Raw genomic sequence first — 15,830 nt, 5'->3', positions numbered from 1 at the left:
GCTGCAGGAGTTTATTGAAGACTGCAGGGAGAGGAGGAGGATGGGGAGGTGGCCTTCCCTGAGTCCAGGTTTCTTTGGCTGAGGCACTAATGAGAGAGTTTCAGTCTTGACTTCGTGTCTACCTTCCTATAAGGTATGTCATGGTCCCTAGGGGGCCACAGTCCTCTCTCTATAGCCAGATATACCCCATGGAGAGCAAATGATGAAAAAAATGGAATCACTGACAAAGGCCAAGCACATGCTCCCAGCCTGTCCGCAGTAACGCGAAATAGGCCCACCAGATGCTCCCCATGGAGTCCAAGTACATGCATGCTCCTTGCCCTCCCTTTTCCTTTCTCCCTTAAATGCACAGCATGCCCGCCCTTGACCTGGGGGCTTATGCTGAGGTGTGGGAGCTAGAGACCTAGGCTCGTCCACACTCGCCCGCAGGCACATGCTCCACGCCTTGCTCTTGCTCCCCTCACTGCACACAGGGTATCAAACAGGAAAGTATTCAGGGAACCGTTCCCACAGCCTGAGCCGGCAGCAGGGGGAAGAACAACACGACCTCACTCTTCCTGCCCAAAATGAAACAGGAAAGCAGCTCCCGGGCCCTGGGGGCTGGGAAAACTGGGCCGGGACACAAGGCAGATGACGAGGCTCCCATGTGGGGGACAGGTAGGACACTCGCGAGCCTGCACGTCCACACAGCCAGGCTGTGCTGGGCTTCACGGGCCACCAGCCCCTAGAGAAGAGCCTTGGAGGGGAGCTGGCTAAAACCACTCACAGGCTCTGATGCCCTAGACAGGGAGCTGAGAGTCCACCACACAGGCCTTCCCGGGAAAGCGGGGATCTAGGCGCTCTAACCTGTGGTTCTACCTCCAGTGACCCTGCAGAAGCTAGACCAAGCAGCTGGTGTATGGACAGGCCACAGCAAAAGCCCTTCTATACTTAGCCTGGAGGTCACTTCCTGAGGGTGCAGCTGCTTCTCATGGGTAAGGAAGGTACCCGAGACTTTCTTAAGACTTTCCTTAGAGTGTCCAGGTATACAGGAGAGGTCCCTGGCTTGGCAGAAACAAGGTCAAACAAAGCCCTGGGAAGTGCTCTCCATGGTTTAGCAAATGCCTCCTGAATTTGTTAGAGTATTTCATAAGAGAATTCAGAGTTCAGTGGCTCCTTAACAGCCTGGAGGCAGTGCCCAGCCTAAAGGCTCATCTGACCCCTCTGTGAACTCTAGCTCTGGGGACAGCTGCTTTTCCAGGGCCCACTGGCTGCTAACCACCTGGGGATCTCTGCGGGGTGGGGAGGTGAGTCAGGAAGAGGCAGTGAAGGGAGGAATGCCTTTATCCTGCTTGCTCCACCAGGGGCCCCCTCTCCAGCCTCAGGGCCACTCAGGATTGGTTAGGGGGTAGGAAACAAAAAGACAGTGTCTTCTATCTGCACCCCTCCCGCCCAGTCCCCCAGCTCAGGCTAAATAAGACCACTAAACTCAGGCAGTCGGGATGGACGCTCCAACTCCTACGGGGACCCTCCCCCCGCCAACATACACACACACACACACACACACACACACAGGGCTCTCCCCTCCCTGCATCTCTCCAGCCCTTCCCCCTGGGTCCCGGCAGGATCGGCAAATCCAGCCCTCCGTCCCACGTGGCCTGCTGCATTCCGGGAAGGGGATGGAAGTGATTCACTCAGGGAACTGTGACTGTCCCTTCCCGGGGAGAGGATGCACCTTCGCCGGGTGGCCGCGCCCTCCCTCGCGTCCAGGGTGCACGACTCGGCCCCATGGCCCCGCCGGATCCCCGCGGGCCCCGAGCCCCGGGCGCGGCGGAAAGGGCAGGTGCGACGCGCTGGCCGGTCGGCTCTCCACCTGCCGCCGCCGCCGCCGCCGCCGGGCGCCCCGGAGGTCCCACGGCACCCCCGCCCCCCTGCGCTCTTTGTTACAGCCCTTTGTTACTTCCTGTTTGCGGCCTCCCGACCCCGGCTCACTTCCCGGGCCGGGAAGCAGCCGAAGGCCGCGAGTTTCTCGGAGACGCCCCCGCCCGCCGGGCTCCGCCCCTCGCCTCACCGAAGCCCGCCCCGGGCCTGGGAGGCCACGCGGGGTCGGGGCCGTGGCCGCGGGAAGCCGTCGGGCAGGCAGGCTGAACGGCCCGGGGCCCCGCTGCCCGGCACCAGAGGGCGCTGTGCGGCCGTCGGGGCTGCGCGCGGTCGGGGCTCAGCCCTTCTCCATCCCGGGGCCCGAGTGGGCGAGCCCACGGAGGCGGCGGCGGCGGCCTCGAGTTCAGTTGTCTTTGTAGCGCAGAGCTCCCTACGGGCGCCGACCCCGAGGAAGTGGACAGCAGAGCTGAGTGCAGCGCGGCCCCTCAAGACGCCTCAGGTTATCCAGAGACACTGGGCCGGGGGGTGGGGGTGGGGGGCTTCGCGTACAGCCAGCTTCCTACCCACCTCGCGGCCCTCGGGCTTCAGCTACCCCCGCCCCGGAAGTAGCCTGAATGCAAACGAGTGGGGACGGGCTGCAAAGAGCCCCGGGTCTGAGACGGGAGGTTGAAGCTCCTTTGCCCCAGTAGGTCTCATTGCCAGGTGACCTGGGACAAGTCCATCCAGTTCTCATTGCTTACACACTGATGGAGCACCTTTCATATAGCAGGCTTTGGCCATAAAGCATGGTCTCTGCCCAAGGAGGCTAACCGTCCTTTAGCCTTTCAGATGATGTCCATACTCTTGCCTATTACTAGGAGGTTGAAAGGAATTGGTGAATGAAAATACTTATGAGCAACGAGTTCCCCCACTGATCGATTAATCCTTCCCAAGCTTATGCCAACAAACCACTTTCTGCTGCTTCCCCTCTCCTAGCCCACAGGATAGGGATGGGGCTGGCTAGGTAGTCGCAGCAGTAGCCCTAAGGACCAAAGGGGCAGCTGAGATCCCAGGCTGTCTCCACCATTGCTTCCTGTTGTGCCCGTTTTTTCTTTAAGATTTTATTTATTTATTTGTCAGAGAGAGAGAGAGAGCACGCGCGCGCGAGAGAGCACACAAGCAGGGGGAATGACAGGAGAGAAAGAGAAACAGACTTCCCACTGAGCAAGGAGCTGGATATGGACCATCCCAGTACCCTGGGATCACGACCCTATCGGAAGGCAGACACCTAACCGACTGAGCCACCCAGGTGTCATTCCCCTTGGGATTGGGAAAGAGATGCCACTATCCCAGCCCTCTGTTGGAGCCCTGCCCCTCCCCTTCTCGGTACCCCTTGTCTTTAAGGAACACCACTAGCTTAGGTCAACTTCTGATGTGTGGAAGGGGGACTCTGGTGCTGGGAAGAGATGGCAGAACCCCAAGTCCTCAAGAGTCCCTTTCCCCTTGGAGATCTGTCACAAGTGGCTTTTGCCCTATTTTCCCCTGGCCTCTGTGGCCCTGCACCCTACTCACACTCTGGCCGAGTGGACTCATGCCCAAAGACCCTCCGAGTCCACAACGCAGGGTCCAGAAAGCCAGCTAAAGCTACGGCAGACACAAGGTGACTAGCATCTCCAGCGGCTGGATTCAGCTCTGGGCAGCAGCCTGCCCTGAGTCATGGCACCCCTACAGGGCAGAGCCAAGCCAAAGCCCTGCCAGGCACAGCCAGCCTGGCTGTCTCCAGTCCTCCTGCTTCTTGGCTGAGTTTGGAGGCAAAGCAAACCCGGGGAATGAGCAGACAGGTACGTGCCACTCGGCTTGTCCAAAAATTGCTGTCCTTTTCCCACACTGGCAGCCATCAGGCCAGGCCCGTCCTTCTAGACCAGGTCTGCTCACTGTCACCTCCACTTATGGCTCCCTTCACTCAGTTGCTTCCTCTTCTCTCTCTCTCTGGTAAAAGAGCTCTGGAAGATTTTAGAATCCCCTTCCCATTTGCAGTAGGTTCATAGGGGATGGTATTCCAGCTGCTCTCATTTAAGAGACTTTACTTCCTTGGCTCTCTCGGGGCCTGAATCCTACTTCTCCACATGGGCTGTTTTTCTCGAGTTCTCTTAATTAAGTCAGGTCCTACCACACTGCCACATTTCTGTGGGGTCTGACATTTGACTCTGACCCACGGGCCTCCCCTCAGCATCCCTGCCACTCCACTGAAATGCTCCTCATTGCAGTTCTCAACCCTGCATCCAGCCACTGGCTGCCACCACGAAGGACACCTTCCTTCCCTCCTTGGAACTGGGAAAGAGGCCCCACCCTCCCAGCCCTCTGTTGGAGCCCCGCCCCTCCCCTGCCAGGAGGACCAGGCCCTTGGTCTGAGTAACTAGAATACTGCCCTGCCCCGGCCCCCGGGATACTCTGTCAGTTGGGTCTTCCTCCCTCATTAGAAGCTGAGAAATGTAGCCAAGTTTTCTCACCATCCCATGCACCCTTCTGTCAGGACATGGGGGAATTCTTATAGTCCATGCTTTTGTAGACATGGTACCACGTAGCCTTCCACCCTTGGCCCAGGGTCTAGCTGACATAACCAGCAGAGTATGGTCTTCTCTCCCCCATCTGAGGCAGACTGTCCTGAGAGGTTCAGCTACTCCTTCTTCCCATCCTTCTGCCAGTATTGACAGGACCTCTGTCCTTGCACATGGGCTAAAGACCTGAGATACACTTATCTTTCAGAAGTATGTGGGAGGTATAGTCACTCCTAGACTGTGGATTATTTTATTCATTTATTTAGTTTAGCATCTCTCCCCTCTAAGCATACACAGAAAATCTCTCTTTGTTCAAGCAACTATTAATAGTGGGCTTTGGGCAGACTATCACTTACCTGCCTTTTTGGGTTTTTATTTTTAGGTTTTTTAAAAGATTTTATTTATTTATTTATTTGACACAGAGAGATGGTGAGAGAGGGAACACAAGCAAGAGGAGTGGGAGAGGGTGAAGCCGGCCTCCCACTGAGCAAGGAGCCCGTTGTGGGGCTCAATCCCAGGATCCAGAGGATCATGACCCGAGCCAAAGGCAGACACTTAACGACTGAGCTACCCAGGCATCCCCCATTTTGTTTTGTTCTTAAGATTGTATTTATTTGTCAGAGAGAGATAGAGCACAAGCTGAGGGAGCAGCAGGCGGAGGGAGAGGGAGAAGCCAGCTCCCCGCTGAGCAAGGAGCCCAATGCGGGGCTCATTCTGGGATCACGACATAAGCCACCCGGCACCCCGCTCACTTTTTAAGATTTATGAGAGAGAGAGAGAGAGAATGAACGAGGGGAGGGGCAGAGGGTGAAGCAGTCTCCCCACTGAGCAGGGAGATCAACGCTGCTGCATCCCAGAACCCTGAGATCATGACCCAATCCAAAGGCGGACGTTTCAGTGGCTGAGCTGCCCAAGGGTCCCCACTACTTCACTTCTGACTTGAGACTTGTGAGTTTTTCCACGTATCCAGCAATTGTGCCTCACCACCTGGGTGTGCGTAACTCAGCGAGAACACTATCTGCCTGGAAACAGCATCAGATCCCACAAACTCTGGGGCTCAGTGCCGTGAGACTGCCTCCCACCTCAGAAGCAAATCACCAGTCTAGGTTACTTGTGCTTCTAAGCCGCTGCGGAGCAGAGGTTCCCACAACCCACTCAGGAACAGGCAGATGGAAGAGGTGTGTGGGGCAAGGTATGTGGGAAGGGACCTGGAGCTTTCCTGTCCTCTTTGGGTATGCCGCCCTCCTAGCACCTCTCTGTATTTAGCAACCCAGAAGTTTCCCAACCCCCTGTCCTTTCGAGTTTTATACGGAGGTTTCATTACACAGGTGTGATCGACTAAATCATTAGCGACTGGTGATTGAACTCAATCTCCAGCCTTTCTCCCCTACCCAGAAACTGGAAGTTGGGGCTGTGGGTTCCCGTTCTCAATTTCAATCACCTGGTTGGTTTCCCTGGCAACCAGCCACTCCCCCTCCCCCATCCTTAGGGAGTCCAAATAGCCTTCACTTAACTAAATTCAGGTGTGGTTGATGTGGGTTTGTTATGAATAACAAAAGCCACCTTTATCACTCTTATCATTTAGGAAATTCCAAGAGTTTTAAGAGCTCGGTGCCAGGAACAGGATCAAAAAACCAAATGTATATTTCTTTTTTTATTAAGATGTATCCATACCTGGGGCGCCTGGGTGGCTCAGTGGGTTAAGCCGCTGCCTTCGGCTCAGGTCATGATCTCAGGGTCCTGGGATCGAGCCCCGCATTGGGCTCTCTGCTCAGCAGGGAGCCTGCTTCCTCCTCTCTCTCTGTCTGCCTCTCTGCCTACTTGTGATCTCTGTCTGTCAAATAAATAAATAAAATCTTAAAAAAAAAAAAAAAGATGTATCCATACCTATAAATATGGCAGTTTCATGTTTCAAGCTGTTGATAATTTAAAATAATGTTTTTTATAATTTTTGAGGTATTTTTCAGCTTTTTAAATTCTAAATGTTCGCTTTTTTACTTAATTTTATGTATTTTTTTAAAGATTTTATTTATTTGATGGGGTGCCCGGGTGGCTCAGTGGGTTAAAGCCGCTGCCTTCAGCTCAGGTCATGATCCCAGGGTCCTGGGATTGAGCCCCTCATCGGGCTCTCTGCTCAGCAGGGAGCCTGCTCCCCACCCCCAGCTGCCTCTCTCTCTGCCTGCCTCTCTGCCTACTCGTGATCTCTCTCCCTGTCAAATAAATAAACTAAATCTTTTTTTTTTTTTTTAAAGATTTTATTTATTTATTTGACAGAGAGAAAGATCACAAGCAGGCGGAGAGTCAGGCAGAGAGAGAGAGAGAGAAGCAGGCTCCCACCAAGCAAAGAGCCCGATGCGGGGCTCTTTTTTTTTTTTTTAAAAAGAAGATTTATCGGACGCCTGGGTGGCTCAGTTGGTTAAGTGGCTGCCTTCAGCTCAGGTCATGACCCCAGCGTCCTGGGATCGAGTCCCACATCGGGCTCCTTGCTCGGCAGGGAGCCTGCCTCTCCCTCTGCCTCTGTCTGCCTGTGCTCACTCTCTCTCCCTCTCTCTCTGACAAATAAATAAAATTTTTTAAAAAATCTTTAAAAAAAAAAAAAAGAGGGCTCTTTGCTCATGGCTGGGGGGGGGGCGCTGATTTTCTCTCTGCATCTCCCCCCTGCTCTCTCTCTAAAAGGAAAGAAATTAAAAAGTAAATAAAAATAAATCATAGGCTATGGCTCTATCTTGGATAAAATGGAAAGGGAAAAAGTCTATAGTAAAAACCGTGAGCCAACTACATACTAAGCTCCCACATGCCAGGTGCTGGCTAAGGTGTTATTTCTTTCGGTACTCATCAGAACTCACAGGTGGATACTATTAACCCCCATTTCACAGTTGAGAAAACTGAGAACCAGAGACAGTGCACTTGATGGTAAATGGTGGAGATGGGCTCAAATCTGGGCAAACTGGGCTCAAGAGCCCACGTCTGGGGAGGTTTTTTTCATCCCTTGGGTATCAGCAGCTTTACAAAGTAACCTCATCGCTTAGCATAATACCTTAGCAGGGTCCCCGAGCTCCTAAAACACACCTTCCCCCGGTTCAGATAATTGTGCCCACTAACACCAGACATTGTTTGCAGTGACTGGAATGAGAAGTAGGAAGGAACAGATCATAAGGAAATGAGAAGTGATCGCCTGAAGGGGAACAATAAGGAAAGGTTCATTTGAGAAAGGTCTAGAAAAGGAAGCCATCATGTGTGTCTCACCTGTAAGTCATGTGCCACTCTCCAAGGTGGAGGTAATCCTCTCTCATGAGGGGTACTTCTGTGGGGATGACATCTGAAGCCCCTTCCTAAGGGGATTTTCAGAGGAAAGACAGGATGGCTGCTACAGAAGTCAGAGAGGAATCCACTGAGTGGGAGTGTCCCACTGGAAGGGAAGGGGACAGATGTTGTTGGCAGGGATAAACGAGGAATGGGAACAGGCAAGATATATCCCCAGGAAGGTGGCCAAGACTCCTGGGCCAACTTTTGTAGGGATTCTTGTTTTGAGAGGGTCAGGGTTGAACCTGTGTCTTTCAGGATTCCTTCTCCTCAGAACCTCAAGGTGCCCTGGCCTTTTCAAAGTAAAAGCTCCACTTCTTCTACCTACTTTTGTGGAGAACCTTCCATGAGCCAGCACTGAGTGGGTCCCCACAAAAGACCTCAAAGATGGAGTCTGCTCTCAGGGAGCTCTCAGGAAGCGGGATATCAAGAGCTTACCAGCAAGGGGGATCCAGGATTGCTCTACCTGCCTTTAGACTTAAGCTCTGTGGCTTGCCAGGCATCCCCATAAGGGGCTTACCCACCTTTCCTGTGCTCCCGTTTGCTCATCTGTGAAATGATATTTACCTCACAAAGTAAGGGAGGAGTTTGTAACCAGAATGATGTAAAGCATTTAGCCAACTGCCTAGCTCATGGTAAGCACTCAACAAATAATTGTTTCTGTGGGAAGCATGAGGTGGAGGGGACACATAAACAGAAGTGGGGTAAAGGGCTGTGGGAGCAGAGGAGGAAGAGCCTAATTTACCTGGAGTTACTGAGGTCCTCACCAATGGGGCATTGTTCTGGTGTGAGGAAGTTAGCCAATGGGCATCTTGAAAATATGCCCTAGATAATTCTGAGATACTTTCTGCCCCTCAGCCACCAGAAAACCATGAACTGCTCTTTAAGAGCAACTTTTATTATTAAAAATTATATCTTATAAGCCCTAAAGAGAGAAAGGAGTCACCTGTAATCCTAATACCTCAACACATCCATCATTGGTCTATGCCGCTTCCCCCCATCTTTTTCCTCATGTATCTTGTTATCATTGTTTTAATAGTTTTAATCATAGTGCATGTGATGGTTCATAGTTTGCATTTTTGCCTGACTCTGCGGCCCTGGGCATTTTTACTATGTTGTTTTCGTAGTGGATTTTTATTGTGACTTTTTCTTTTCTAGATGGAAGTAGTTTATGTTCTCTTAAAAAATCCTAGACAATCTGAATTGGCATAAAAAAAGAAAGTGCAAGGGTGCCTGGGTGGCTCAGTGGGTTAAAGCCTCTGCCTTCAGCTCAGGTCATGATCCCAGGGTCCTGGGATTGAGTTCCGAGTTGGACTCTCTGCTCAGCAGGGAGCCTGCTTCCCTTCCTCTCTCTGCCTACTTGTGATCTCTATCAAATAAATAAATAAAATCTTAAAAAAAAAAAAAAAAAAGAAAATGCAGGGCTACCTGGGTGGCTCAGTCAGCTGAGTGTCTGCCTTTGACACAGGTCATGATCCCCAGGTCCTGGAATCAAGTCCCTTGTCGGGCTCCTTGCTCAGCAGGGAGCCTGCTTCTCCCTCTGCATGCATCTCCCCCTCCTTGTGCTCTCTCTCTGACAAATAAATGAAATCTTAAAAAAAAAAAAAAAAAGGAAAGTGCAAATCTCATACAGTCCTACTACTCAGAGGTAAGCACTGAACTTTTTCACGTGGTCCTGTGGATTTTTTTCTATGCAAATAAACACATACAGACTTTTTAAGTTTAAAATAGTTATATTAGGTTATTTTATAACTTGCTTTTTCACAGAATTCTGCATCACAGATAGGTTTCTGTGCCAGCAAATATAAGCATACATAATTGTTTCTAATGACTCCACAGCTTTAATTTTATATTCATATAAAATTTATAAAACTTGATCATCTATTGCTGCACATTTAAGTTATTCTCTTTGTGTGTATTTCTCTGCCATGGGGATTGATTGCATAATTTACTTACACACTGAACTATTTTTGGATATTTAAATGTTTTTTCTTCTTTTGTTTTGCTATTATAAATAACAATGCATTGAAAAATCTTAGGCATATGACTTTTCCCATATTTTGAATAATTTCCTGGAGTGGAAATATTGGGTCAAAGGCCAGGGATATCTTGAGACTTCTGATTTATATCCCTAAACTGCCTTTTTTTTTTTTTTAAAGATTTTATTTATTTATTTGACAGACAGAGATCACAAGTAGGCAGAGAGGCAGGCAGAGAGAGAGAGAGAGAGAGAGAGGAAAGCAGGCTCTCCGCTCAGCAGAGAGCCCGAAGCGGGACTCGATCCCAGGACCCTGGGATCATGACCTGAGCCGAAGGCAGCTGCTTAACCCATTGAGCCACCCAGGCACCCCTAAACTGCTTTTTTCAATTCAGATGCTTCCAGGAATGTGTTGGTATCAGTCTCTGGCCTCCTACCCTGCTACCCAAAGGTGGTACATGGAGGGAGGGGGAACATCCTTCTTAAGAAGCAAGTAGCAGGGGTGCCTGTGTGGCTCAGTGGGTTAAAGCCTCTACCTTCAGCTAGGATCATGATCCCAGGGTCCTGGGATCAAGACCCACATCAGGCTTTCTGCTCAGCAGGGAGCCTGTTTCCCCCTCTCTCTTTCTCTGCCTGCTTCTCTGCCTACTTGTGATCTCTGTCAAATAAATAAATAAAAATCGTAAAAAAAAAAAAAAAAAAAAAAAAGCAAGTACACAGGAGATGCTCATATGGACAAAAGGGGACAGGATACAGAGTAGAGGGGAGTGTGAACATGGAGAATTGAGGGAAAGAGAAAGAAATGACCAGAAACAACCATTTGCCTGTATTTTTTTCCTATTAGAAAAGTAATTCATGCTCCTTGTGAACAGCAACAACAAACTTTTCCAAAAATGTTTACATTTAATATTGAAAGTTCTCTGGGGATGCCTGAGTGGCTCAGTTAAGCCTCTGCCTTAGCCTCAGGTCATGATCTCAGGGTCCTGGGATGGAGCCTTGTGTCAGGCTCCCTGCTCAGTGGGGAGTCTACTTCTCCCTCTCCCTGGCCCCCTTCCCCTGCTCAAGGTCTCTGTCTTTCTCTCAAATAAATGAAATCTTAAGAAAACTTATTTATTTTAGAAAAAGTGCAAGGGGAGGGAGAGAGGGAAAGAATCTCAAGACAACTTCCCACTGAGCACAGAGCCTGGGCCTGGGCTAGATCTCACAACCCTGAGATCATGACCTGGCTCACCCTACAGAGATACCCAGGCGCCCCTAACTTACTTTGTTTTAAAAGAACTAGCTTCGGGCGCCTGGGTGGCTCAGTGGGTTAAGCCGCTGCCTTTGGCTCAGGTCATGATCTCAGGGTCCTGGGTTCGAGCCCCGCATCGGGCTCTCTGCTCAGCAGGGAGCCTGCTTCCTCCTCTCTCTCTGCCTGCCTCTCTGCCTGCTTGTGATCTCTCTCTGTCAAATAAATAAATAAAATCTTTAAAAAAAAAAAGAACTAGCTTCATGCTATACACACTGTAGTACAACATTCCTACTGGAGAATATATCTTACACACTTTTGGAATGACTACTTTAAGTATGCCTATAATTTTTAGTTTAAATATCTACTTAGGGAGCGCCTGGGTGGCTCAGTCGTTAGGTGTCTACCTTCCTCTCAGGTCATGATCCCAGTGTCCTGGGATTGAGCCCCACTTCAGGCTCTCTGCTCAGTGGGAAGCCTGCTTCTCCCTCTCCCACCCACCCCCACCGCCCGCTTATATTCCTTCTCTCCCTGTGTCTGTCTCTGTCAAATAAGTAAATAAAATATTTTTTTAAAAAAATAAATATCTACTTAGAATCTAGTGAGAAGGAGCGCCTGGGTGGCTCAGTGAGTTAAAGCCTCTGCCTTCGGCTCAGGTCATGATCCCAGGGTTCTGGGATCGAGCCCTGCATCGGGCTCTCTGTTCAGCGGGGAGCCTGCTTCCCTTCCTCTCTCTCTGCCTGCCTCTCTACCTACTTGTGATTTCTGTCTGTCAAATAAATAAATAAATAAATAAATAAAAATCTTAAAAAAAAAAAAAAAAAGAATCTAGTGAGAAGCAATCTTGCCCTTTTCGGCTGCCAGAGGGCTCACCCTGGACCTCATTAGCTGTTTCCTCCAGCTAGTTCTGCAGTTCCAGAGACAGGTCTTCTCCTGCCTCTGTTCCCCATTTCCAGCCAGAGACATACCCAGGGGGCAGCCCTTTGCCTCTGCTTAGGGGCTCAACCCGAGATGGCCAGCAGACCTTCCGTGGGTCAGGAGGCCAGTAGCCAAAAGAGAAGCCCAGTAGCTGCTCGCAGCGGTCTGGGAGCCTTAATTTGGCTGCCTTGACTGCCGCTCCCGGAAGCTTCCGAATTTCTGTGCCTAAGGATGAACACAACCATTGTTGGAGAAGTTTCAGGTCCAAACTATGAACTAAACCCATCGCCTCAGGGGAGAAGTGGCCCGACTTTACAAGGCTTCTCTCTGCAGGTTTGGTCACCACTGCCAAGGTGACAGCAGTGGATGCAAGTGTGCTGAAAGGCTCCACCCCAAGCCTACCTGGGCTCAGGGGTTCCACACCTGGCCCTGGGAGTAGCCCTCACGTGAGGCCCGCAAGCTCCCGGCGCCCGGCCTGACTCATCCTCGCAGCTTCTGCAGAAACCTTAGCCAGCCCCGTGACTCAGTTTCTCCATTTGCTCACGCGGGCCAACAGCTTGAGTCACCTGTGCGGAATGCAGAGGGTGCCTCCGACGGCTTCTCTAGAATATGTGCTCCCAGGCGGAGCCCCAGAAATGGGCACTGACGCCACCCAGAGAGGTCCTTCGGGACATGCCCTTCACTGGGCCTGTTAATGAGTCCGTGCTGTCTGGGGTGGCAGTGAGCGGACCAGGTGCACCGACAGGGCTGGTGGGGAGACACCCGCCCGGGACAAGCCAATCGTGGTTCCTCAAGGGCGTAGGCCATGGAGGGGCTGCCAGAGGGACGACCAGTGCTTGCGTCCGTGCCTACTGTCCACTGCCCGCCGCCTGACGCAATCCGAGGTGCCCTTGCTGCATGCCGGAGCTCGGGAAACCTCCCCCGCGGTTGCATCACTCCTGCCAGGTTTGCTACAGAGGTGGAGCCGAGCCAATCACCGGGCACGCTGGGCCTGGGGCAGGCCGGGCAGTTATCCACTCAGAGGGCGGCGCGGTTAACCGGGAAGAAAAACACGAAGGTAATTGGTCAAAGGGGGATTTGCCCCGCCCCAATCACCGCGGCAGCTGGCGCGGTGGGCGGAGACCCGTTGCGGCCGGAGGGTTTAAAAGGCGCCTCCGGAGGGGCCGCGTAGCTGGAGCGACCGAGCGGTGCCAGGCCAGGTGTGCGCGTCCGTCGGTCCTTCCGTGCCCGCGCCGGAGACCAGCCTCGGAGGCCGCCGGGCCCGTCCCTGTGCCCGGCACCATGAAGCAGGAGTCCACAGCCCAGAACACCCCGCCCGCCTCGCCGCCCCTCTCACCAGCCCCCTCGCCAACCCCCTCGCCACCCTCGCAGCATCCCCGGGATGACGGCGACCCCCAAGCGCTGTGGATTTTCGGGTACGGCTCCCTGGTGTGGAGGCCCGACTTCGCCTACAGCGACAGCCGTGTGGGCTTCGTGCGCGGCTACAGCCGCCGCTTCTGGCAGGGAGACACCTTCCATCGGGGCAGCGACAAGATGGTGAGCATTTGACCATGCCCGGGGGAATGAAGGGGGTGGGGGCAGGGTAGTGGGCACCAGTGCCCTGCAATGTCTGGGCTAGTCGGGGAAGTGTATAGACCTGAGCCTGGGGGCTGTGGCTTAAATTTCAGTGCCCAGTGGATCCCTGTGATGGCTGGAATCTGTGATCCTGTGGATCACCATGTTGGAGAGTATTTCTGGTTATCAATTTGGGCCACTGCCATGTATGTTTCTCCATGTATGCATCACTCTCTCCACTTGCCCTGGATGAGTGGGGCTCACTGAGGCCTGGACCAGCAGGGTTAATAAGGTTTCTTCCTCTGGTACTGGTGACAGCTGATTTCTAACTTGTCTTTTCCAAAAATTTTCTTTCCTCCTCAGCCTGGCCGTGTGGTGACCCTCCTTGAAGATCATGAGGTAAGTGCCTGAGTCAAGAGAGGCACTCCTTGGGGCCTAGCAGGGAGGGTTGCAGACAGAGCTCGTGGGTCCGTGGCTGTAGGCTAGATGAGATGCTACTCTGGCAGCGGGGAAGGTGGTCTAGCTCAGTGCTTCTCTCTAGAATCACCTGAGGATTTCCTTAAAATGCAGATTGTGATTTAATAGGATTGGAGGGTAGCCCGAGACTTACTCCTCCTAATTGTACAGATGATGCCACTGGTTTCCAGACCACACGCTCTGAGTAGGAATCCTTTTGGCCCTGGGGCCAGACCACCTTGTCAAACCTTGTGAAGAAAGGGAGAATGAGCTTAATGTATTGCTACTAGATGACTCATCAGTCCTCTGCCCACTTTCCTTATAGAGCACAGACCTGAGGTGGGATTAGCCAGGAGCTGTTTTGGGTGACCGTGGTGTCCGTGTTTTCCTCCTAGGGCTGCACTTGGGGTGTGGCATACCAGGTTCGAGGTGAGCAGGTGAGCGAGGCGCTGAAGTACCTGAATGTTCGGGAAGCAGTGCTTGGCGGCTATGATACCAAGGAAGTCACCTTCTACCCCCAAGATACCCCTGACCAACCACTCAAGGCATTGGCTTATGTGGCTACCCCCCAGAATCCTGGATACCTGGGTCCTGCCCCTGAGGAGGCCATTGCAACACAGATCCTGGCCTGCCGCGGCTTCTCGGGCCACAACCTCGAGTACTTGTTGCGCCTGGCGGACTTCATGCAGCTCTGTGGGCCCCAGGCACAGGATGAGCACCTGGCTGCCATCGTGGACGCTGTGGGCACCATGCTGCCCTGCTTCTGCCCCACCGAGCAGGCTTTGGCACTGGTCTGAGGGGCTGAGCCCCTGAACAGAGTGTCCACATAGACATGGGGCCAAGTCCCCAAACCTGTGCACACAGCGGACTTGATAGAGTTGGAGCCCGCTGGAAGGACTCGGTGGACAGCTGGGAGCCTTTCTCCTAAGCCCCTGCCTGTCCCACCAGCCTCCAGCTATCCTGCCTGACACTGACTACTTGAAACTATTTATTGCACCATGTTGGTGTGGTGGGCAGGTGGGGGGCCTGCCCCAGACATAGGGGCCCTGCTGAGCAGTGCCCCACCTCAGGCACCTGGTGCCTGGCCCAATTCCCCCCAGTGCTGCTGCTAACCCCATACCACCCAGGCCTCTGCCTCCCATCCCCAGTCCAAACACTCCTCAGCCCTGGAAATAGAGGACATGTGAAAAGTCCCAGCCTGTTGGGAAGGGGTGGGGTGGGGGTGGGTGGGGGGTGAGGATTAGGGAGCCTTACAAGAACTGAGACACTTGAGGGTCCTGTTGATCCCTGCCCTTTCACACCCTCCCCCTGCCACCCCCCAACCCCAGGTTTCCAGGGTAGAATTGGATCTGGAGCCCGGGCATAACTGCTGAGGCTGGGCCTGGGCCTCTGAGCCACTTGGCTGTTTCCTGTCCCTCTGTCTATCTGCTTGTCTTCATGTTGGTCTGTTCCAAGGGAGCTCATCACTATGGGCCCTGGTACCTTCCCAGTCTGTCCCACACTGTTATCCATAAACTGATCTCTTATTACCTGTTTTGTGCTGGAATGTGGTTCTTTCTTCAGAGGGGCTGTTGGGGAAAGGGAACTGGTAAAGCCCTGGAAGGCGCACAAGAGGGGCAAGGGCTCCCTCTGTCTCCATCTCTCTCTTGCAGGGAGGGGGGCAGTTGAGAGGGCAGGGCTACCGGCCGGTTTGCAACAGTCCCAGGGGGCACCATTCACATCTTAGTGCAGGCAAAAATGCTCCGAGGTACGCAGAATTCCGTCCGCAGGGCTCTACTGGGCAGCCTCATGCGCTGCGTACTTACCAGGGGCCTGGTGCTCTGCGACTCCTTTCCAATGCCCCGAGGAGGCTGGCGGGCTTGGAGGTCAGACCAGGTCTTCCTCTAGCCGCTGCCTCTTGCTGACCTCGAGAGGAGACCCCTGGCTTCCTGCTAAAGGAGCAGGTGGGTTAGAGAAGGGTAACAGCAGAGACCTGTGGCCTTTCGGAGGACATCCA

At 52.7% G+C, this 15,830-nt stretch overlaps 1 protein-coding gene across 1 annotated transcript; it reads left to right on the top strand.

Annotated features, from left to right (window-relative positions):
* Positions 1-13,001: 13,001 nt before the first annotated feature.
* On the top strand, positions 13,002-15,051 carry CHAC1 (ChaC glutathione specific gamma-glutamylcyclotransferase 1). Its single transcript, XM_044229580.1, has 3 exons — positions 13,002-13,360; positions 13,742-13,777; positions 14,230-15,051. Exons 1-3 carry the CDS (start codon positions 13,106-13,108, stop codon positions 14,629-14,631), a joined length of 693 nt encoding a protein of 230 aa, XP_044085515.1. The 5' UTR covers positions 13,002-13,105; the 3' UTR covers positions 14,632-15,051.
* Positions 15,052-15,830: the final 779 nt, after the last annotated feature.

The sequence above is a fragment of the Neovison vison genome, chromosome 13 (assembly GCF_020171115.1).
Source record: "Neovison vison isolate M4711 chromosome 13, ASM_NN_V1, whole genome shotgun sequence".
NCBI classification, from domain to species: Eukaryota; Metazoa; Chordata; class Mammalia; order Carnivora; family Mustelidae; genus Neogale; species Neogale vison.
This window is presented reverse-complemented; position numbering and strand designations above follow the sequence as displayed.

Excerpts from the sequence above, each read along its gene's own strand:
- CHAC1 (XM_044229580.1), top strand. The coding sequence starts at position 13,106 with ATGAAGCAGGAGTCCACAGCCCAGAACACCCCGCCCGCCTCGCCGCCC. Across the intron at positions 13,361-13,741 it reads ATCGGGGCAGCGACAAGATG|CCTGGCCGTGTGGTGACCCT; the intron begins GTGAGCATTTGA and ends TTTCCTCCTCAG. Across the intron at positions 13,778-14,229 it reads CCCTCCTTGAAGATCATGAG|GGCTGCACTTGGGGTGTGGC; the intron begins GTAAGTGCCTGA and ends TTTTCCTCCTAG.